At 41.1% G+C, this 24,066-nt stretch overlaps 1 protein-coding gene across 2 annotated transcripts in view; it reads left to right on the plus strand.

Moving 5' to 3' along the window:
- Positions 1-24,066, plus strand: part of EXOC6B (exocyst complex component 6B) — a 661,647-nt gene that overhangs the window by 629,989 nt on the left and 7,592 nt on the right. For both annotated transcript variants that reach the window (XM_054473677.2, XM_054473684.2), the window contains exon 21: positions 23,505-23,617. In XM_054473677.2, coding sequence (XP_054329652.1) covers positions 23,505-23,617 — 113 coding nt within the window. The remainder of the gene's footprint in view (positions 1-23,504; positions 23,618-24,066) is intronic.

The following is a 24,066-nucleotide window of genomic DNA, read 5'->3' on the forward strand; positions in this document are numbered from 1 at the left end:
GGAATTTACCATTATCATCCTCATCATCAATTATCACCATCATTGCTAACATTTGTTCAGCATTTACTCCATAAAAGGCACTGTCCTGAGTGCTTCTGCATGAATTAACTATTTCAATATGCATGCCTACCTAATTATATATGTACTATTATCTTCATTATATAAATGATGAGACTGGATTATAGAGGTTAGATGACTTGCACAAGTTCACAAAGCTGATGAGTTGCTACCTAGATCCAGAGTTGACACTTTTAACCACTGTGCTGTATTGTAACTCACACTATTCCCTAAGGAAACACTTGAAGAAATGTACAAAGATGTATATTCAAGTATTTTCATCAAGACATTGGGTAATGTAGATAAAGATTGGGGAAAAATCTCAAAATACCCATCAATAAGGGATTTGTTCAAGTTAGTATGGTATATAGCTGTTAAAAATAGATTCTGTGGAGTCTTTAAAATTGGTTACATTTATCTATATGTATTTACTTGTAAAAGATGTCTATTCTGAATTAGTGGGAAAAATCTGCTTTTGACAGTATCTATAATTTGCTCTATTTTGGTGAGAAAAAAAGTGTTAAAGGCTAGATACCAAATTGTTGACAGTCATTATGCCTAGGGAATGAGGTTTATGGATGATGGTTTCCCATTATGCTTTTCTGAATTAAATAAGTTTTTTCTGAATTTTTTTTGCAAAAAGCATATATTGTTTTTATAAAGAAATACACAATAAAACTACATTATCTTGGGGAAAAATACTAAAGAAGTAGAACTTATTCTACTTTCACACATTCACACATTTCACTCATTCTGTTTCAGCACATTCCACTAATGAACAACTCTCTTTATTATAAAGTGTATCCTTATTTAATACATCAAGAGCTTTTTGTTAGTCTCTGTGGAGTTTAGTCACAGTAGTTGAGGTCCTACCTACTGTGTGTCCCTTGCTCAAAGAGTTGACATTCTATTCTGGGAGATATGAGCATAAAACACTTGGGTTTCTCTGTATATCAACATCTAGTTTACTGACATAATCAACAGTTCAACTGTGAGGCACAAACAGTTGGAAGAATAGAAAAATATGTGATATAGTGCTTCCTGTGCACCATGAACAATAGGTACAAATGGAGTTCAGAGAAGGGATAAATCTAAGGAACTGATAGTAGTGTTCAAGGAGGTTTCCTAAAGGAGATGGGTACTTAAGCAGGGTCATGAAGGATGGTGGGAAAAGGAGGAGGACACTTTATTCAGTCGGCCTAGCATGAACTTTGGTAGATTTTCTTGATTCTATGTTTCTAAGATTCTACTCTCATATTTAAAGATGCATTGAATCAGATAGACCTGGTTTCCGATTCTGACTTCCTTGCTTAATAGCAGTGTGATTCTGAGCAGTTGCTTAAATTGTCCTGTGCCTCAATTACCTTATCTGTAAAATAGGCATGAGAAATAGTATCTTCCTCTTAGAATCACACTAATTGAGACATTTAATATATACCTGGCCCATCTGGCTCGCAATGAATGTACATTTTGTTATCCTTTTTCCCCTGTGTTTCTACCCAATAGTCTCGTCTCTCACAGAACTCACACTGAGAGGCAGGAATCCATTCTCTTTCTTCTCCAAGTCCAGGCCAGAGTTTTGAACACAGGTTTCCCCTGGGGACCAGAGATTGACTTCAGAACTCCCACGCGAAGCGTCAGTATCCCCAATATCGCCCTGACACTGGCCATTTCACTTCCTGGCTCATCTCTGTGTGTCAGAGGCAATGCCTGAGAATTTCCACAGGCCTGTTTTTTGACTCCTGGCTGATTCTTAAAAGCAGCAAGAGATCTTGCCGAGAGTCAGAGCTAAGCTAAGCCATCAGCCGCCTTCCTCATGTGGATGGACCCTGGACTTTGCTGCTTTTATGGGCAAGGCCTTGCCAACTATAGAAACAATGAGCCTCTTTAGCACCCCTGTCACTGCCATAGGGTAACCAGAGACAGAACGACTCCTTTCCAAAGGTGGCTTTGCTGGCCAGCGCCTATCACCTCAGTCTGGGCTTCCTGACCACTTTTTACAATTCTTTTGGATTAAATAGAGCACTCCCTGGCCTTTTCTGGTTATAGAGGTCTCATTGTTTCATGGTCAGCACAGGCCTTTTGCAGGCGTATCTTGGCTTTGGAATCCTAGAGGGTTTAACAAACTTTACTTCAGTGGAATATCCTTTTTTTTTTCTACTTTAAGCATAAAATAGTGAATCATAGAAATAAATGTTCTTAGGTCATCTGGTCAGTCTCCTGGGTACAGCTACAGGGTGTTTCCTTTAGAACACGGTCTAGTCTTTATCCAGTCTCTGTTTAAATGTCCCAGATGTTAGGGCTTCCTCATCTCTCATAGAAGCTCAAAGAACAAAACGAACTGTGTTTTCTTGCAGCCTTCTTTCTCCTGCCTGCTGCTCTGTCGGTTGCCTCATGCCCTCTCTCTTCCTCTCTCTCTCTCTCTGGCAAAAGTATTATTTCAGGGATACCCTTCATGAGAAGCCAGGAGCAAGGACCAGAGCAGGTTTGTGTTTCATCTGTAGACTTGCAGACTGTCTGGAAATGGGACCAGGAGCACCTCAGCTATTCCGTTGAGTTTTAGGCTTTTGCAGTCTTCTAGAGCTTTAATTTCTCTCACATGGCCAAATTTCTTTCCCCTTCTTTCTGGGACACCTATGCAATGTTTTCTCTTTTGTTCAGAGCTGTGAAAAGGAACTGTTTGTTTGACTGTGTGTTTCCCTTTTTTAACTCCCCCCACCCCAAACCCATTGCCCTCTTCCTCTCCCAAAGAAGAAGAGGAAAGCAAGGCACAATAATACTTCTGTAAATTTATGGCCACTCTGTAATGTTTAATCACAGCTACGTGACTGGGGGCTTCAGAGCAGGCATACAAGTTCAGCGCAAGGTGAATCTTGTCTGAGATAATCTGAAAGTTCATTCAGAGGTGAGGGCAGCAGCCTTTTGCAGACGGCTGAGGTTAACAGGAGGTCACCTGCTTTTTTTTTTTCTTCTGGTCTTCTCCCCTTTAATGTGTAAACAAAGAGAAAATGTAACTTCCAATGAACTTGGCATATGTTGTGCTCACGCTAATCTTGGCCTGGCCAACTGTAAACAGTCCAATATCCTGTGGCTGAGCCTTTCCACCCATTCTCTGCCTTTTGGAGAATGTGAAGAAACACCAACAGAAAGCAGAGACTAGAACCTTGTGGAGCCAGACCCCAGGACCCCAGAGAACCTCAAGGAGCCAGAGGGCGGGGAGCTCAGGGAGAGGTGTTTGCTGTGATACATTCAGGGCCTTGCCACAACGGTGGCCTCCTATGATACTTTCTCACAATCATCAGGCAGAACACATTTTTTTGAGATCCTTCTCTACTCTACCACACAGTGCTAAACACTAAGAAGACAAAAACGGACAAGCCCTTAAGCTGCTCACAGGCTGAAAGGGGAGAGTGTCTATTATCTGACCTTAGAGATAGGAGGAAGAAGGATAGGGACTTTGCTGGTATCCAGAGAAAGCAGAAGACAGCATCAAGATAGAACTCCGTTGGAAGTTCCTTCCCATTGTAGGGCTATGCTATAGTTTCCAGCCCATTTGCAGAAAGGCCTCCAGGCCAGAGAATTCCAGAAGCTTAGAGATGCAGTGTATAATACCTTGAAGGCCCACAGCCTGAGCGTCAACAACTTACAGAAGAGCAGTGGCCACTTGATGATTTCTTACCAACTCTTATTTGCCATAATCTCAATATCTTGATGATCCAGAGCCTCTGGGCCAGTACAGACATGCATGGGGGACATACCTCTGTTGTACCTCAGCAGCCCTCTTGGGAATGTGGGAATACAATTCGTTCTCCAATATCAGGAGCAGGAATAATTGCTTAGTGAATTATTGGTGGTTAAGTATTAAATCTCGAACTAGCTTCTATAATCTCTTACTCATTTGAGGCTCATTCAGGGAATATAGACTTTTTATTCCTGTAGCCAATCTAGGACCATTTTAGTTGTGTGAATTGATAATGGAAGTCCAATTGAGCAGCCAGAAAGACACAGCCTTTAGCTGTGAAATTCCCTTTGTACTGTGCTTAGTACCACTCTGTGACCAGCAAATAGAAATTCCCTTGACTATACTCGATGCTAAGTATATCACGCATACCATGGGCTCAGACATGTGTCAGGTAGAAGCACAGAAAAAGATCCTTGTTCTTAAAGAGCGTATAATCTCCCTGGGGAGACAAGACAAAAGAAATAATTCATAATTTAAGATAGGCTATGATACTACCAGTTGAAATATTGTGCCTGGGACTGATTGAAAAGGACTTCTTAAGGTTCTCTTAGAATGGGAAGGATTTAGATAGGACAAAGAGCAAAGAAGAGGCATTGTAAATCAGAACAGCAAGTGTGAAGGAGTGAAGGCAGGAATAAGTTTGCCATCTTCATTGTCATTATCATCATCATCGCCAGTATTTGCTGAACATTTGTGCCAGGCACTATGCTGAATACTCAACCAAGGCAAATATTATTTTCATTTTAGAGAGAGGTTAGCAATTTGCCCAAAGGCACAGAAGTAAGAAACGATGAACGTCGTGAACTGGCCGGCTCTTAGGCAGAATGATCTGGATTTGCCTCACCACCACTCCTCAGTGTGACTCTCAGGATTCCTAAACTCCCTACCCTCTGCCCCGGCTCAGTGCTATAAAATGTTTGTGAAATCCATAAAGGGGACAGGAGGTGGGAAAGTTTGGGGAATATTTAGCTGCTAAAGATATCTTCAAGTCAGGAATGTGACTTGTCACTAGATGAGAAGGACTAGTCAAGGAGACTGGATAAAACAAGGTGATTTTTCAATGTCACCTTAGTATCTACTTCTGAATGATTTTCTTGTAGACATGGGAGAGATCTCAGGTAAAAAGATAGGTTTTTTTCTCCCACAGCTTGCTCATGGTATAAACTGTGGGTGTTCCCCTCCAAATAATCACTGCTTATGATCTGGCCCTTGGTAAGGTCCTAGAGGGAACTCTGCTTCCACGGAACAAGCCATATGGATAAATGCTAATCTGGAGAATATCTGTCTGTCCTGGGCTCACACAGAATATGGACATGATGGTTCTGGGGTCGGGAGAAGGGAATTGTAACTTGGATGAAAGCCAGGGGCTGCTGTCTATATTACATTGAAGCAAAAGTCAGAACAACTCCTGTTGTTTTAAAGTTCACAAAGGGCAGTTTTTAGTTGCTTTTTAAAAATCTCCTTGAATAAAAATGATACCCTATGGTAATGGTGGTGTTAACTATAATAACAAGATGAAGTTTTCAAGTGCTTTCACTTACTGTATCTCCTTTCATATCCTTATTCAAGAAATTGGAGCAGGTTTTTAAAAATTCACCTGATTGAGAAACTGCCCCACAACAAGCCATATTATAGACCAGAAATGATAAATACATAGATCTAATGTTGGATCAAGGCTCCCATGCCATCAGAGACTACGACCTTATTGCTGTAGCCACACAAGAAGTTAGATTAAGCTTGTCCATATAGAATAAGGCAAGAAGTCTTTCCATCCTAGCATCTTTGAGAATGATACCAAGCTTTCCCACAACAAGGAGGTTTCTTTTTTCTCCTAGTATCTTCTTCCCATCCAACCCAAACACTGCTAGTGGGCACTTAGCTGAATTCAATAAATTCAGCAATTTATTGAAGTTCAAGGAAAATGTAAACTTGGACTCTCAATTCAGTAACTTGCAACCTCACACAATAACTATGGAAGCAGAGCCTGTTCCTCTCTACCATCCCGGGTCAGCCTCAAATACTTTTGAAAATCTTATAGAGACTTGCCGATCCATTCCCAAAGGCTTAGAAATGGGGATGTAACTCCCTAACATTACAATTCAGAGAAGAAATAGTTTGTGTTTATCTTAATTCTGGTCAGGGTAGGCATAGTGATGTCAGCTTTACTGTGCTTTCTTTATTCCTCTGCATGTTCTCTTCCAAGGAGAGATGAATTTCCTTTCAGTTAGCTCATTAAGAGTCCTTCCTGAACTAATCATCCGAGTTTTCTCTGCCACTTGCTGTGGGATCAAATTCAGGGAGTATTTAAGCTGGTTCACTAAATGGCCTGCTATTTTTTTACATCATTTCACATATATAGTGATAAAGGATGATAACCCCTTCTCACCATCATGCTGCCTGCTTTCTGGGCACAAGCAACACCCCATTCTTCTATCATCTGGAAACACAACTGTACAAATTTCCATCATGAAAAAATTGATGAATACATTGTAGTATATTTAAGTATACCTTCTATGGTGGAAAACACTATTTGGCAGTTAAATGAACTAGATTTAGATGGATCAACATGGATGGATCTTGAAAACATAAGATTGAATGAAAAAAGCAAGATGCAGAATATTATGTATAATGTCACATATGTATACCTAGTATATGGATCTTGAAAACATAAGATTGAATGAAAAAAGCAAGTTGCAGAATATTATGTATAATGTCACATATGTATACCTAGTATGTGTGTGTATATATATATATAAACTAAAAAACAGAACATTACCATATATTATTTATCTATTAAAAGCATAAAAAGATATAGCAGATACATAACAAAATCATGATAGCAGCCTTCATCAGGAAGGTGAAAGAATGGAGAGAAGGCAGGGGGATTTCACCTTTATTTATGATGTTTTATTTTTTGAAACAAAGGGAGGATCTGAAGTAAACTGGACAAATCATTAACATTTGTTCACTGAGGTAAGATGGATTTTATATTCTCTTTTATTTTTATTTTTTAATTAAAAAACGAAACTCCCTTTCCTTCTCCTTCACCTCTCTAGGCACCTGACCTGTGTACTATTCTCAAAGATTTTGGTTCTCCTCCAGCTGATTAAATTGCATCATATATTAGAAAGAAAAGTGGATTCAAATCAGGGGCCTGTATTCCAACCACAGCCCCATTCATGGTAGCTTTGCCATAATGAATCTTTCCAGACCTCAGTTTCCTCCTCTGCAAGATGAAATAATAGTACAGTTCTCTACAATTCCTCACAGTCTATCATTTTATCAGTCCCATTTCTGCTAAATACTAAGAACTACTCTCTATACCATAGCTTCACTGCCCGGCACAGTGGCTTGTGCCTGTAATCCCAGCACTTTGGAAGGCCAAGGTAGTGGGAGAACAAAAGTTTGAGACCAGCTTTGGCAATATAGCAAAACCCTGTCTCTACCAAAAAAAAATAAAAATAAAAATTATTTTAAAAAGGAATTCATTAGATTTAGAATCTTAGAGCTGGAGGGACATTAGATATCTGGTCATCAGTAAATGTGAGTTTTAGAAGGAATCCTGAGTTGCAAGGCTACTAATGACAAATCCAGGGCTACAGTACTGGTCTTCTCTCTTCTATATCGGAAGTCTAAAAATCTCTCAAGCCAGGTGCAGTGGCTCACGCTTGTAATCCCAGCACTTTGGGAGGCCAAGGTGGGCGGATCACCTGAGGTCAGGAGTTCAAGACCAGCCTGGCCAACATGGTGAAACCCCGTTTCTACTACAAATACAAAAATTAGCAGGGGGTGGTGGCACACGCTTGTAATCCCAGCTACTCGGGAGGCTGAGGCAGGAGAATCACTTGAACCCAGGAGGTGGAGGTTGCAGTGAGTTGAGATCGTGCCATTGCACTCCAGTCTGGGTGACAAGAGTGAAACTCCGTCTCAAAATAAAAATAAAAATAAAAACCTCTCAAAACCCGAAAGAATATGTCTGCAGCTACCAAAGGAAAGCAGGATGACTAATGGTATGTTTGTTAACCAAAAGACAGATAATATGGAACAAACTAAAAGGTCTAGGGTTTCAGGATGTTTTGAAAATGCCAGGCAGAATTCGGGCAAAAATTGTTTCATATAGGATGCTTGACCCCTTAGATGAGAATTCTGAGAAGTAATATTGTGACAGTTTCTGGCATGAGGACAGAAAGGAGATTGTGATAGAAAAGGAAGGGTATTCATGGTGATGGGGAGTGGCAGTGGAGAGGAAGCTATTTGTCCTACTAAGGTTTAGGTAATTTAAAACTTCACTGTTTCTTTGAGCATTAACTGCCCTTGGTCATTGAAACCTGCCACAGGCCCTTAGCCAGCCTTACCCTCTGCCTATAAAAATTCACAGTGAGTAAAGACAAAGAGAAAAATTAAGACATACCTCTTCACTTTCCCCAGCCTCCCAAATACAAACACATATTTCTGAATAGTCTTCAGCAAGTTTTGCTTCTTAGACTTGGCCAAGATTTTTAGCAAGCACTTACCTACTGGGCCTGCTTGTATGCATTGCCTTTGAGGATCCTGGAATTGAATGTGGTGCTGAACTGTAAGGTAGCCTTACCCTTTAAGTCAGCTGTCTAATAAAATCACATTGAAAATCTGAATAGAATTTCCAATCTTCCATGGTGAGTGGCTCAATATTACAGCCTAGTGGTAGTCAGAAATCACAGTGATTCACTAGCCAGCTCTGGGTGGGACTCTGTTGTTTCGTCTGATATTCACACTTATTGCACCACTCTCTCTTCATGTGGTTCCCTTAGTGAATTCTGTTGCTTCCTGGAATCTCATTGAGTTTCTGCTCTGCTCTTCTTGGAGGTTCTTTCCAGCTTTAAACATGAATAAAGGCTAGGAAAGCCAGGCAATGATTCAACCAGCCCTTGTCACACAGTCATAGTTGCCTCATACCAGGATTTAAATATGGTCCCCTCTTTGGACTTTCCTGGCCCATGCACCCCAGATTTGTAGTAATCTGATTTCAGTGTTGTTTCCTGTTGAATTGTGTAAGTACTGGCATAGCTCAAGCAAAAGACACATATGAAAGAACTCAGAGATGTATTGGTTCATCTGCTTTTGTTTGGAATGAGAACAGTTATGGGGAACAGTGGAGACCTGAGCTCTTGGCATAGTAGAAGGATGTTAAAGAGACTTAACTTCAAATCTAGTAGCTTTGGAGTTAAAGAGACTTAAATTCATATCTAAGGCCTGCTATTTACTACTTTCTTTGTACTTACTACTTACTTTGTACTTACTACTACTTTGCTATTTATTTACTTTCTTACTCACATCTAGAAAAATAATAACCTATCTCACAGAATTATGTAAAAGAATCCAATAACAGTATCTAAGTTAAACATATGTCACTTAGCCAACACTTGGTTCTCAGTAAATATCTATAAATTTCTTTTTCTCTGTCTTATAATTTTACTTGGCCTGATCTGAAAAGTCCTTTTCAAAATGGACCCAGCTAGTAGAGAAAGGGGAAAAGGAGGAGGCAGCCTGCTCTGTGAGAGAGCAGGCCCTTAATGCTCTGTTGGTTTTCCTTGGAGGCAAGAGTTCTTTTGGGATCTGTTCTGAAGGCCATTGGTTTAGCTCATCTAAAAGCATGGTGTTCTAAGCAAGCTTGACAACACTGGCTTGAACCTGAAATATGTTTCTTTTCATATTGGCCCTATGTCCTCTTTGTGGGACATATATGTCAGCTCAGCTGGTGGGGAAAAGTTAGGACTGATAATGACCCTAATTAATGTGGTATACCGTGCCAATGAGAGAAAGCTCTGGGAATGTGAGAGGCATGTAGATCATGGGGCAATATCCAACATTCTCCTCTTTGGTCTGTCCTGTGTCCTATCCAGCTTCAAAACCCTATACAGAAGTTTCAGACTGATGGCCCAATGAGTGATTGGCATAATGTTTTTAAAACATCTAAATGTGAATGCCTTTAGGAGGATTATGTACTCTAGTTTTCCATAGCCCCCACTACTCACTATCATATTTCACCTGCCTGATTCATTCATTTGTATTGTGTGCCTGATCCCTAAAGGCAACTGAGTTTGAAAAACCTGCCTTATGATCATGTTTTAGTCTTCCTTGTCTCCTCCAACATTCAGTCAGCCTTCAAATCCTTCAGTCGGACCTGAGACAGTGGCCATTCCTCTGTCACCCTGTTGTTGCCATCCCAATCCAGATCCTCATTGTCTCAGATCTTCCTGACTACAAATGTTCTCCTCTAGTCCGTCTTGTATGCTACTGCCAAATTTATCCCACTAAATAAATTGCTACTGAAATGTTACCACTCCCTGTGGAATATAGATTATTTTTAAGTCCTTAGACTGAGAGTCAGTACTCCAGTACTCTGCATAGTCTAACCCCACCACTTCCTCTTCAGCCTCTTCACTGCTATTCCTTTATATGCCCTCTGCTTTCATCCAATTAGCCCTTGACAGAGGCTCGAAAGGGAATGGAGGAAAAGATCAGGCTTGGGAGTCAGATTGTTATGGGTCCAAGTCCTGACTCTGTCACTTACTGCATATGTTCCTTTTGGCCCATTCTTTTAACTTTTTTGGGATTTCTTTTCTTTATCTATAAAATGGAGGTACCTACCTCTTCTGCTGTTGATTTTCCTGGGGATCAAATGAAATGGGTAAGTAAGATAACTAGCCCAGTATGGCACATAATAGGTATTCAAGAAATGTCTATTTTCTTCTTCCTTTGAATACATCTCAGCTACTCCTATTTCTGCTCCTTTGCTTCCACTAGTCTCTTTGCTTGAAATTCCCTTCATTCTCTTCTGTTTATCTAAATCATGCTCAACTTTTTGGCAGACTGGAACTTAAAATATTTTGGGCCTGATTTTCCCTTGATCTGAATGCATATGGTACTCAATGCCTGGGCCCCTCCTTTGACCCTGAAGGACAAATAGCATGCTGGTGAACACTTTTTATCTATTTATTTAATCCCACTTATGTCCAAAGTAGACTTGAAGTGGCTCATTAAATTTTTACATGAAAACTAATTAGTAAATAGAATTGAAAGGAGGAAAATGAATTTAATGACAAAGGAAGCAACAAATATACCACCACTATAGGTCTGAAACTATCATCTTCCTGGGAACTAGTGTTTACTTAACAAAATGTTTGGGAGGCAGAACCCTTTTGAAATTTGAAGTTTATGGATGGAAAACAAACAAACAAAGATGATCCCTTGGTGGTCAAGAACCACTTATCTAATGCTTCTTTGCTGAATCTATTGATTAGTTCCAAAATTTGGCAATGAAATTCTGAGTTGCAATTTTATTCAGTCTCTAGCCTTCAAATCCAAGTGAACAAAATTGACTTTAAATGCATATCTAGTTGGGCTAAAGATCTTAAGAAGTTAATTTGTCTAGTGCTGAGTCTTTCTACCAGACTCAAGCATATTTCATAGGCCACGGAGAGCCTAGCTTATTCTAAATTTACCCAGGGTATAAGGACATTACCTGCTTTACAATCCCTTAATGTTAGGTATTTTTTCTTCTGCCTATCATAGGATGCGTGGGTTGTAATTTGTAATAATGACTCATATAAGGCAAGATGTAATTTTCTACAACAATGTTTCTTAATTTATCCATTTATAAAAAATAACTTGAATCATTTTCATTATGAATTTGCAGTAGTTTTCCCTGCAGGTTATCACCCAGTGTCTCCAGAGTTTTTTGATTGAAAATTCACTGTTGGTAAAAGACATTTTAAGGGCTTACCCCTAATATAGTTGTGTGTATAAAAATTTACTAATAAATTACAATTAGACATTGAGTAGCTGCAAAAGGTTATTCCCACATATAACTTTCTTCCCACTGCAGTCTAATAGACAGAACATTAGCATTACCTTTGAAAGTCTGCTTGTACATACACACATACTAATATTAATAATTCAAAGCACAATATGCACTTAGGTTAAGTAAAGTTCGTTTTTCATAATAATGAACACAAATAATATAAATAGCTTTTTTGATAATTTCAGATTTGGGGGACTGACTTATCAAATCTGATTAGCTTATTACTATTATTATTTTATAATGTGGCTGATAAAGAGCTTCTATTATGATTAGGAGATTTTTGAGCTCTGCCATTTTCTCGATATTTGCTTACACTTACATTGTTAATATTGTCTTCACTCTGTGGTCTCTTTGCAGGGATTTTATTTAAGCCGCTTAGTCATTTTGTCCAGAGACGGAGGGTAGTTTAGTTAACAACTCAATAATATAGTCCCTAATTCACCCACCTAGGAACCTTTAACAAGTCACAGTATACTGAAAGAAAATAAACACTGGTCCGTGGCTCCTACCTTCTTCTCCTACAACATCTGTGGCAGCAGTTCCATTCAAAATTCACACCTGCCTGCTTCTGCCACCCCAACAAGGGACAACTCAGTCAGCCCATGACAGGGGCCTCCCATCCTCCCCTTGAACATGTATGTGTACATGGTTATTATCAGCCAGTGTGATAATAGGTTTTCCTTCTGGTCCCTGCAGCAGGATAGATGCTGTCATCAGTGAGAAATGGCCCTACAGGACAGTCTCTGACTCAAAGGAATACTTGGTGTTGGCATTTTTATTTGGGAGTCTTCCTCTAGGCACCAGCTGGTAACAACAGGAGAACTGAGGCCTCCCTATCTTTCTTTTTTTCTCTTTACCAAGAGAGAAAAGGTGAAAAGTTTAGACAGAAAACCTATAAACCCACATTTATGCGGCAAATAAATATTTCTCAGGGAGATGTTCCCTTTCAGAGGAAGCTGCTGATAGGGAATTGGTCACTGATAAAGAACTTAATGAAGCTTCTATCCACCTGGAGCTTGGCTGCAGGGAAAGCAGGGAGCTGCACAGCCACTCTTTGTGCCTTCGCCTACCTCTTCTTCTGCCTTCACTCAACTAGGGAAAAGAAGAAGAGGTCAGACGTAGGGCCAGGAACCAACCTGTTACTGGCCGTTGTTGCAAAGCTCAGGTATAAGCTTGACCCCCTTAATCTACAGAGATCAGAAAAACTTGGAACCTCTCTCTACCACAGTTCCATAGCCTATGGAAAATCCAAAGGCCTCCTCCAGATTTCTGTGAATCCGTAGACACCTCCAGCCTTCTTGCTTCCTGCACTCCCAGTTCCATAGGGCAGTTCTGCAGCTTTCTAGGTGTGAAACAGCTTCTGCTCTGAGTTGTGCACACACACATACACACACACACACACACACAGAGAGAGAGAGAGAAAGAGAGAGAGAGAAATCATTCACCCAAGCAATTGGGAGCAGAGTGGATTTGTCTAAAGACCAGGATTGAGGGGTTGGGTTTGTAAAGAAGATTGATTGTGTCATGAATTGCACAGCAAACAGTTTTGAAAAGTCGCTTATTAGATTCCCCAGGTCTCCAAACTTGTCTGGAACCACAATACCGTGAAGGATTTTCTTCTTAGCCCTTCTCACACATGTTAGTTAATCTCCTCTCTTCACATTCTGCCTCTCAAGAACCAGAATACCAAATTCCTTCTACCTTCTCTACTAGACGTCTTGGCACCTTGGGGGTCTCACCAAGCAGGATATTTCCCCAAACATGTTTTTCTCCCATAAAATAATTCTTACGCCAGTTGTTAAGATAATGAATTTTATGCCATCTCATTACAATGGGAAGGGTCTCCCTAAAGCCATTTTTTTCTTCTTTCTTTACTAGGTATTAAATGTCTTATATCTGAGAGAATTTCAGAGCATACTGCCCTCCCTGCCTTGGATCTACAGGCAAACCTTTTCTGTAAAAGACGGGATAGTGGATATTTTAAGCTTCCCATGTCATATGGTCTCTGTCACAACTACTTACCTCAGCTATTATAGCATAAAAGCAGCATAGATAATTATGTAAATCAATGAACATGGCTATGTTTCAACAAAACTTTATTTACAACAGGTGGTGACTTTAGTTTTCCATCTTCTAATCTAGAAAAAAGCAGGTAGCGGCAGTGATGAGAACAAGCAGAGAAGTCTCTAGGCTAAAATCAATCTCCTTAGCTTAGCATATGAGGCCTCATTTGTCTTGGTTATTCCCAAAGCACTCCTGAGAGATCTAGCCATGTCAGATTCCTTGCTTGACACCCCCACCCCATTCTACCAGTCACCACCTACCTGGCTCAGGCTTAGATGCCCTTCTTTTGAACTTTCTTTATAACCTGTTAGAGTACCTGTTAGGGTATTCACATCATTCCGTATCAATTTATTTACCAGACTGATTTCCTCAAGACTAGAGATAACGTCTTAACATCATTTCATATGCAATACTTAGAAGAGTGACTGAGACATTGTTGGTACTCAGTTTATGTTTGTCGAAATAAGCCCTGCTTTCCATTTTCTACATTTGCCCAGATTTCTGTGTCAGGAAGTGCTCCTGAGGAGACACAGGAGGCAGACTCAGGATGCCCTTCTTTGAGAGGCCCAGCACCAGAGACAAGGAGTTGGAGGAAATCTTGGGCAATAAACACAAATGGGTCATTGGTCAATTCTATGCTTTTTAGTAGACTTTACAATTGTTCTCTTAATCTGCTCTCAGCTGCTGATAGAAGCTATTATGATTCCACATCTGAACCAGAAAAACAGATTTGGTGTCATGCCTGGGGTCACACTATCAGTCAGAGGACCCTCAGCCTTGGAGCTCTTTTTGCTGTGCTCTACTGCTTCCAAAAAAAGGCAGATGTGGATCAGTGATTATGAAAATACTTTATAATGATGTAATTAGTTTCATCCTGTCAAAGGCAGGGAGTGGACAAATGAAGCTTCTCCAGGGTTAGTGTTCTGTATGTTAGTGAAAGTGGACTGCACTTTATACAGTGGCCATGTTCTGAAGAGGTAGAATTTTTAGAATTTTTCTTGGATTATGTGTCAAGTGTCCCAGAAAAGCATGTTATTTGAAATCACTTTGTAGTCTATCCTGTTTAACATGAAGAATTCTTCTGGAATGTATATAAAGTGCAAATTCAGGTTTTCCTGCATCAAATTTACTTCAAGGATGCACCTGCTTTGGGAGCGCAGTTCTCTACAGGACTCAGTGTTCCTGTTCAAGTGAAAACATGCATGTAAAGAAAATCACCCCTGGGGAAGAGGGGTATGGCCACTGTCAGTGTGTCTTAGCATCTGTGTCTGTCTGCATGCCTACCTTAGCTCATACTATCCTTTGCTTCCCGTGGAATCTTTGCAGGTTTTCTGGAAAGAGGAGGCTTTCTCTAACATGAGGTAGGCCCCATGCTGCCTACTAAGGCCCAGCCCACATGTCACCAAATATCTGCTGTGTTCCCAGTCACTAGTCATAGGTATCTTCCATTGGAACCTTGAATTCAAATGTCTGGGACTGGATTCCCACTCACCTATGATAGGTATCACCTCTCCTGTTTGATGCTTCCTTCTTCCTTATACAACTTTTCTTCTAGTGCCGGGCAAGAGGAGCCTAGGTTTGGTCCATTTGAATGTTTGATATGAGAAGCACAAAGTATAAGTCTCTCCCACCATCTAGCCAGTATCATTGCTACAAAATGTTAGCTACCCTATTTAATTCTGTGTGCCATGTCTTTGCTGACTGCCTGCTGAGAATCTAGCCATTTGATAGTCCGTGCTGTTGAGGAGTCAGAAGGAGAAAACATAATCCCCATCCTTGGGGAGCTCCTGTCTACATGGGAGATGAGGCTCATATCCCAAGAATTGGCAATGAAGGTAGGGTACATCCAACAATTCTCTTCACTCATGAATAGGCATGATATGAATTGATTTGGTAACAGACAGTCCAGGAGGAGGAACAAGCAGCCATTCTCCAACAGGCTCCACATTTCTATTTTCTGAGTTTTTTTGGGTAATCGTTTCTGCCAAAGAAAACTTAAGTACCCCCAGGATGGTTTGCTTGAATATTGCCCGTAATTTTTATTTGACGATTTCCTTCTAATCCTTTAGCCATGAGCAACTCATCCATCTGAATTATTTCTAGACTTGCTGCTGGAGACATGTATATTTGTGTACACTAACAAGGATCAACAGAGTCCTGCTTTATCCTAATAATAATCGCATTCCTAAGGTCGTTCCTGGAACTTTGCATTTGTTCTACTATTATAATGCTGTCTGTTCTCTGTCCAGTTAACTCACTGTATGGCCTTGGACTGGTTTTCACTTTGGCTTGTTTGGATTTTTCTAGTCTTTCCCAGCTACTCTTTCAAAAAAGAAAGTCTGTTCAGAGATTTGGCCTAGTCTCAGATGAGTATCTAACTCAGACAGAATCAATCAGGATTAAAAAATCAAAACAAAACAAAACAACAACAACAACAACAAACAACCAGCTGTGGCATCTTGGGGAGTGTGAGCCAACAAACTGTCTCTACCACTTGTCTACTTTGTGATTTTTAGCAAGTTGCTTATGCTTTCTAGTTCTTGGTCCTCTCCACTGTCCCCACCCTCCATGAAATCAGAATTACAATTTGAGTCTTACTAAGCCAAGGGAATTTTCTGAAAAAAACAAGGAAATATAGCAGAGGCAGCTTTAGAACTTTGCCAAAGTCCTAGTTAAGAGTCACACAGATAAAAGTTATATAGGAAGAAAAAGAAGTATCCTATCATAGTGGCCTGTTTAATATATAAACTGATTAAAAATGTCTCCCCTTGTCATATCTTTTTCCACTTACACACATTTTTGTATAATAACCAGTAATCACATAATTTACCATTTTAATTAACCTATATAGCTTATAAAGTATTACATCAACCACTACACTAGTTTAGTTCCCCTGTTCTATTAAATACCACAAACAGATAACTCTGTGTTTGAAATCAAAGCATCATTAATGATGGATTGAGTTTGCTTTTGATTGAATTAGCCTTAACACTTATCAGAATTTCCTACTCTAAAAATCTAACACTCTCCTATTCTACCAAGTTAACATGAAATGCTCCAAAATGTAGTGTCTGATCTGTCCCTTGAAAATGACTTTACTTACCTAGTTTACAAAAACCGCATTTTCATGAATAAATCAAGAATATAATCATTAATGAGGAATGAGCTTCTAGGGAGTGAGTTCTGGGATACACCATTACATGACAAAACAAAGCATAAAAGAGTAGCTATGATATACTACCCTTCAAGAGAGAAAGAGGAAGATATAAGAAGATATATATGTTTCTGCTCATTGGTGTAAAATAAATAAAAGAAGGATAAACCAGAAACTAGATTGGTTATCTACAGGAATGAATAGGAAATATGTAGAAAGAAGTGGGGAGAATGGGAACAGGTTGAGATGAGGAAGGAGTAATACTTCTCTGAGAACACTTTTTTATATTGCTGTTACTCTCAGAACTATAGTATTGTTTCACATACCACAAAATTAATAATGAAAATCAGCTGGAATGTGGGGGAATCAAAAATGGAACACAAGCAGTGAAAAATGAACATAGCTGAATTATAGAAGAAAAACTATGTTGAACCATATTGAAAGTATACTGAAACCATATTGAAAGTAATGACAAAGAAAATACTAACCTAAGTAACTTTAGAAATCAGTACTTTCTGGGGCAGGAGGATCACTGGAGCCCAGGAGTTCCAGACCAGCCTGGGCAACATAGCAAGACCTCATCTCTATAAAAATAAAAATTTAAAAGTTAACCTGGGCATAGTGGGGTGTGCCTGTAGTCCTAGCTACTCAGGGAGGTGAAGGTGGGAGGATTACTTGAGCCCAGGAGTTCTAGGCTGCAGTGAGCTATGATTGCACCACTGCACTCCAGCCTGGGCAACAGAGCAAGAACTGGTATCTTAGGAAAAAAGAAAGAAGAAGGAAAGAAGGGAGAGAGGGAGGGAGGGAGGGAAAGAAGGAAAAGATGTAGTCCCAGCTACTCGGGAGGCTGAGGCAGGAGAATGGCGTGAACCCAGGAGGCGGAGCTTGCAGTGAGTCGAGTGACAGCCTAGGTGACAGAGCGAGACTCTGCCTCAAAAAAAAAAGAAGAAGAAAAAGAAAGAAAGAGAGACAGAGAGAATGAAAGAAAGAGAAAGAGAAAGAAGGAAGGAAAGGAAAGGACAGGACAGGCAAGGAAAGGAAAGGAGAAAAGAAAGGAGAAGGAAGGAAGAAAGGAAGGAAGGGGAGGGGAGGGGAGGGGCACGGTGGTGAGTTTGTGCCAATAACAAATGGACAGATAGATTAATAGCGGGGAAGAGAGAGTACTTGCTTACAGTAGAATGAGTGACAACTCATAAATGTGCAAGGAAGGATGGTGTTGAGAAATCAGCAGTTTGCAACGATCATAGTAAAGATTGGGTTATGCAAGAATCCTCACTGGATAACAGATATTTGAATGTCTTAAATCTTCACAGTCCCAAAGGAAAACATAATAACCAGATGTTGGAAGAAATCAGACAACATCTTAATCAGGTGATCAAAATTAATATCACCAATGAGGGAAAAATGAGCATTTGTATGCCTCCAGAGGTGATACCCTGAGGAGGACATAGCATCACTTACATAGTATTCTGCTAAAGAATTCAGTCTTGAATCTTATAAGAAGCCACTAGACAAAACCAAACTGGGAAAAAATGGAGGCAGGGGAACTGTATTCTTCAAAAATGTCAATATCATATAAGAAAAAGAAAAGTTGTATAAATATTCCAGATTAAAGGAAACTAACGAGACATGACAACTAAACATAATAGTCAATCCTAAAATTATATCATGTAGTGGAACAAAAATAAAAGAGGCTATAAAGGACATTACTGGGTCAACTTACAAAATTGAATATGGATCATATCAACATTAAATTAACTGAAGTTGAAAATTATACTGTGATTATATAAGAAAATATTCCTAATCCTTAGGAACACTGAAGTATTTGGGAATAAAGTCTCAGTTTACTTTGAAGAAACTCAAGAAAAGAAATAGCATATGTGTACATGCATGGGTGTATGTGTGTGAAGAGAAAGAGAATTCAAGTGCTGGAGCATGTGGGGTAGAATATTGACAGTGGATGGATCTGGATGGAAGCAATATGTTGCTCTTTATGCTATGCTTATTCCTTCAACTTTCTGATAAATTTGAAATATTTCCAAATGAAAGATTTAAAAATAAAAAAGAAACATTAGTGGTCACTAATGATGATTGAGTGTTCTTGCAGGAGAATTTATAGCAATCTGACAAGGTTGTTGTATGTGGAGAATCAGGCTGGGAGGGTCTGATTGACCTTGCAAGTCAGTCTGGAAATCAAAGTACTATACGGATAAATAGGCCTGCTGGTTTTCTTGGCCATTCATTCTAACACCGTTTTATGGAATCCAGTAGAAGTGTGCCTCCAAGCAGCTAACTTAGTTAAGTACCCTCAGAGTTCACTCTCTGTCCTTCTGTCTCAGAGAAGGCCATATGACCTAGCTTCAGGCCACCCTAAAAGACTGTGGGAAGCAACAATGACCCGGAGTGTGATCTATAGGCTCATGGTGGTTGAACTTAATAGAGTTATGTAGCTTCCATGACTGTAGTGGAATAAATTAGATAGCTTGTCATTCCAGAGCTCTTAGGCTCACCATTGGCATTGACTTTGGCAGGAAGACAAAAATGGAAATCCTTATGATGGCAGTGGCTGCCCTAAATGGCCCACCACTGCCATCATGCTGGCTGCAGCAGGGAGGCAAGACCGGGGCTACATACTCCATGGAGCTGGTGGGAGCTGGGGAGCAGGCAAGAGCCCTGCCCTCCTGGGCACAACTGCAGCCACCCAAACCACAGCTGCAGACCCGGGCCTCCTGCTCCACGGAGCAGGCAGGAACCCAGTGCTCCACCCCTAGCACAGCTGCAGCCACCCAAACCGTGGCTGCAGACCCAGGCATCCCTTCACTCTTGGGGGCCTGGGAAGGCCCTCCCTGCCCTTGTAGGCTTGGAAGTGCCTGCTCCCACTGCATGGCTTCTCCCTGTTGTCAGTGCCACTCCAATCTCGGAGCAAAGTTGGGGCCAACCCCAGGTGCCATGAATGGGAGCAGAAAGCAGACAGGTTCCTGGGCAGAAGGGGGCAGGTCCCCAGTGATGCCTGACCTTCAGGCCACAGAAGGCCTGAAGGCTTGTGGCCAGGCTGCCAGTCCCACAGACCAGAGTAGGGACTTGGCTGCCTGTGGACCAGTTGGCATGCACTTCCTCTCCTCTGAGGCCCATAAAAGCCCTGGGCTCAGCCAGAGCGGAGGAGAGGACAGAGAGACAACAGGAGGACCAGCTGCAGAGAGGAGCCACTCTCTCTGCTGATAGCTGAACACTTATCGAGACAACCTGCCTGCAGAGAGGAGCAACCCTTTCTGCTAGAAGCTGAATACTTGCCGGGACACCCTGGCTACTGAGAGGAGCTTCCCACTGTGGGTCATCTCTGAGCTGTTCTATTGCTCAATAAATCTCTTCATTTTGCTCACCCTCCACTTGTCTGTGTACCTCATTCTTCCTGGTCGCAGGAAAAGAACTTGAGACCCACTGAATGGCAAAGCTAAAAGAGCTGGGGTAACACAAACATGGCTGAAATATGCCCCCTGCTTGCCACATTATGGGTGAAGAGAAGGAGAGAAGAGCTGCAGCCCTTTGTAGAGCCCAGACCTGGGAGCTCCCTGAGCCAGGGCTGTGACTCCCTCTTTGGGGCCCTGTGTTTCCTGGCATCTCCAAGCTTCTGGGTGCTGCCACATTCCTGGGTGCCATCCAGGAAAGCTGCATGCAGTGCACCTGGTCCAGCTTCATTCTCACAGAGAATTGGTGCCCATGCTGGCACCTGGAGCTGCCCACCCCATGGCAGCACCCAGCATGTCTGACTGTGCAGTGGCCGGACTCCATACTTACTCACACACACCCCTTGCTGCTCCACACCTGACTCCAGTGTCCCTGGCAGGCATGAGCTCAGCCTCCCAGGCCAAGTGGGTGGAACAAACCCAGTGGGCCAGAGCAAAACTCAGGCAAAGGTGCCACTGGCCACAGGTTTCCGGCCAGAAAAGCGACACCCCAAAGATCCCATAACTTAGAGCTAAGCCATGAACTTCTCTCCACTGTCCACTAGTGACTTCTCATGTGTCATTAACCACAAATACATGGTAGTAATTAGCAATAAATCTGAAATACTAATACAATTAATTCCATCACAGAAATTAGGAATTCATTTAAAAAGAAGGTAGTTTTATTACATGCATGTATATGTCCATATAGGCTGAAAAAGTAATATCTAAAATAGCTTTAAGAAATGGTTTTCCAATTAGACTTTTCTGATATTCATTCACTTTTCTTATCAGCTCCTCAATAGGCAAATAGTAAAAGCCTTCCTAGGGGTTTTTTTTTTTTTAATTTGTGAGAAAAATTTTAATTGAAAAAACGCTATCCTTTTTCATAGTTCTTTCCCTAGGAGTTGCAGGAAAACATAGTGAAATGTGTAAAGCACAGTACTGAAAGAACTTTAGAACAAGGGGTACTCTCAGTACCTGTCGTGGTCCCAGGAAGCAAGTAAAGTGGAGCTGTCTTGAGTGGTCTTTGAAGACCGCAGGACAGAAATGCTGATGCTACAGTGTGGCAATTCCTCAAGGATCTAGAAACAGAAATACCACTTGACCCAGCCATCCCATTATTGGGTATATACCCAAAGGATTATAAATCATGCTGCTATAAAGACACATGCACACATATGTTTATTGTGGCACTATTCACAATAGCAAAGACTTGGAACCAACCCAAATGTCCATCAATGATAGACTGGATTAAGAAAATGTGGCACATATACACCATGGAATACTATGCAGCCATAAAAAAGGATGAGTTCATGTACTTTGTAAGAACATGGATGAAGCTGGAAACCATCATTCTCAGCAAACTATCGCAAGGACAAAAAACCAAACACCTCATGTTCTCACTCATAGGTGGGAATTGAACAGTGAGAACTCTTGGACACAGGAAGGGGAACATCACACACTGGGGCCTGCCGTGAGGTGGGGGGAGGGGGAGGGATAGCATTAGGAGATATACCTAATGTAAATGATGAGTTAATGGGTGCAGCACACCAACATGGCACATGTATACATATGTAACAAACCTGCACATTGTGCACATGTACCCTAGAACTTAAAGTATAATTTTTTTAAAAAAAAAAGAAAGAAAGAAATACTGATGCTAGAGTAGAAAGTCAAGGGAAATTCTCTTCTAAAGGATAACTCTCTGAGGCCTTGGGTCAGCAGAAGGAAGTGGTAGAAGCCTTTTAACTTGCCAATGAAAATAGGCATGACCTGAAAATGGCCTGAGGGGCCGTTTGGGACCATCCTGGCCCAGACCAACCAGTGTGCCTGTCTCTCCCCCACTCCTTCTCTCATCTCTAAAATCCCTTTCTTGGCTGAGGGTGTAGGGGCTTTTCTCAGTTTTAGGTTTGGGACTTCAGCCAATTGCCATCCTGCTTCAGGAAGTTCATAACAGCTATTCTAAGAAACTGGATGAAGTGGAGACTTGGCCAAATAGGGCAAGGCCCATACTGCCTGTTTGCCCAGCTGCACAGTGAAGACAGACATGGAGGAAGGTATGCCTAGAGCCCAGGCTCTGGCATTGGATATGACTGCACTCTTGGCCTCTCTGCCTTTGTTCTGCACAACCAGCCATCTACTTGTCCTCATCAGCACTTACCTATCTCCGGGAAAGGGAGAAATGGAGAATGTCTTGAGTCAAAAAGTACTGTGAGGGTTCTCCCTCTATGCAGTGATATGAGTCTGGGACTGTGCCCCTTCTAGAAGCTTTTATTTGTTTGTTTTACTTAGTTACAATTTTTGAATATTTGTTAGCGTGATGTCTGAGGCTAAAACTGACTGGGAAGGAAAGCCTTTGACAAAAGTTTAGTTTCTCTCAGTCAAAATCTCCCCAGTGTCAGAACTCAGCTCACCCTCAGAAAGCTCTCATTGTCTTTTCACACATCTAGCTCTTGGCACTTCTCTTTAACACTCATAACCCAATTCTAGCTAGACTCTGTGTCTTCAATCATGGGCTAATCTACTATGGCCCTGATTTCATCTTCTTAGCCTGTGACTGCATAGACGTAACACGTATTGCCTCTTATAAATGCTACATGATCCATTTACGCCTTGTTTCAGTGTTTCTGTGTTATCTGTGTGTCCTATTTGTATATAGGCATGTGTATATGTCTGTATTACCTAAGTCACTTGGGCTAAGTCAGTACAGCAAGTCACAAAACTGATACTTGAACCCAGACCTTTTAACCTTGAAGTTCAAACAATTGCATATGTGGCACTGGACTACATCCACCTTTATTTGTTCTTTGTTGAATACTGAGAATGGTTCTTGGCATGTGGAAGGCATTTGATAAGTATTTATTAAATGAGTAAGTGAATAATTATTATGATATTATTATCATATTTGATTCAGTCCTGTGTTAGTTTCTTTACAGGGTTGCCTCTGAGAGCTAACTGCTGGCATATAGTCTTAGCAACGTTTCCTTATTGCTTATGGCAGAGATAAGTCTGCCATCTAATGTTTACTCATTTATTTTCTTGGTTGAAAGAATAGTCTGTAGCTCTTCTTTTTCTTATTATATTTTAATTTTTATATATCTAATTTATTAGCTGGTAGTGAAGAATGATGGTTTCTGGAATCTTGGTTTGTCTTGTCTGTCTGACTGATCCCTGGGGTGGGGTTTGGATATTTTACAGCTTTTGGATCTTTTCATCCAGTGGGATTGGTCAACCTACCTTGCTGACTATGGTCAGCCCAACTGCAAGTACCTCCGGGTAAACCCAGTGACTGCTCTGACCCTGCTTGAGAAGTGAGTACCTAGTCCAGTGGTCTGTGTTGGCAGGTGGGGAGACAGGGATTGGGGGTTGGCATAGAAGATAATTTTGCCACTGCCAATACCTTGAAAGATAGCCTTGTTCTGGAAGTTGCCATAGGCCCTGGGTGCTGTCAGCAATCTCAATCACTGGACTTGGCAGGCCAGTCTTCCTCCTGTGGCTTATTAATTCCTGAGCCCCCAACAAGCTAGGCCAAGTATGGATCAGAATTGGACTCTGACATTACCTTCTAGTTTAATGGGTCTCTTACTAGTGTCTCTTACTAGAGATGGCAAGAGAAGAAAAAAAATGGCTTGGTTTGGGGCTCAGGCCAGCCTGGTGAACAGAATGAGGCTGCCCTAGTCATCTGGGGTATGATGACGGATAGTGCAACTCCACAGAACAGATGGCTTCTGTGGTTCCTAGTAGAGAATCCCTGGAAATT

This window comes from Pongo pygmaeus, chromosome 12 (assembly GCF_028885625.2).
Source record: "Pongo pygmaeus isolate AG05252 chromosome 12, NHGRI_mPonPyg2-v2.0_pri, whole genome shotgun sequence".
In the NCBI taxonomy this organism is placed as follows: domain Eukaryota; kingdom Metazoa; phylum Chordata; class Mammalia; order Primates; family Hominidae; genus Pongo; species Pongo pygmaeus.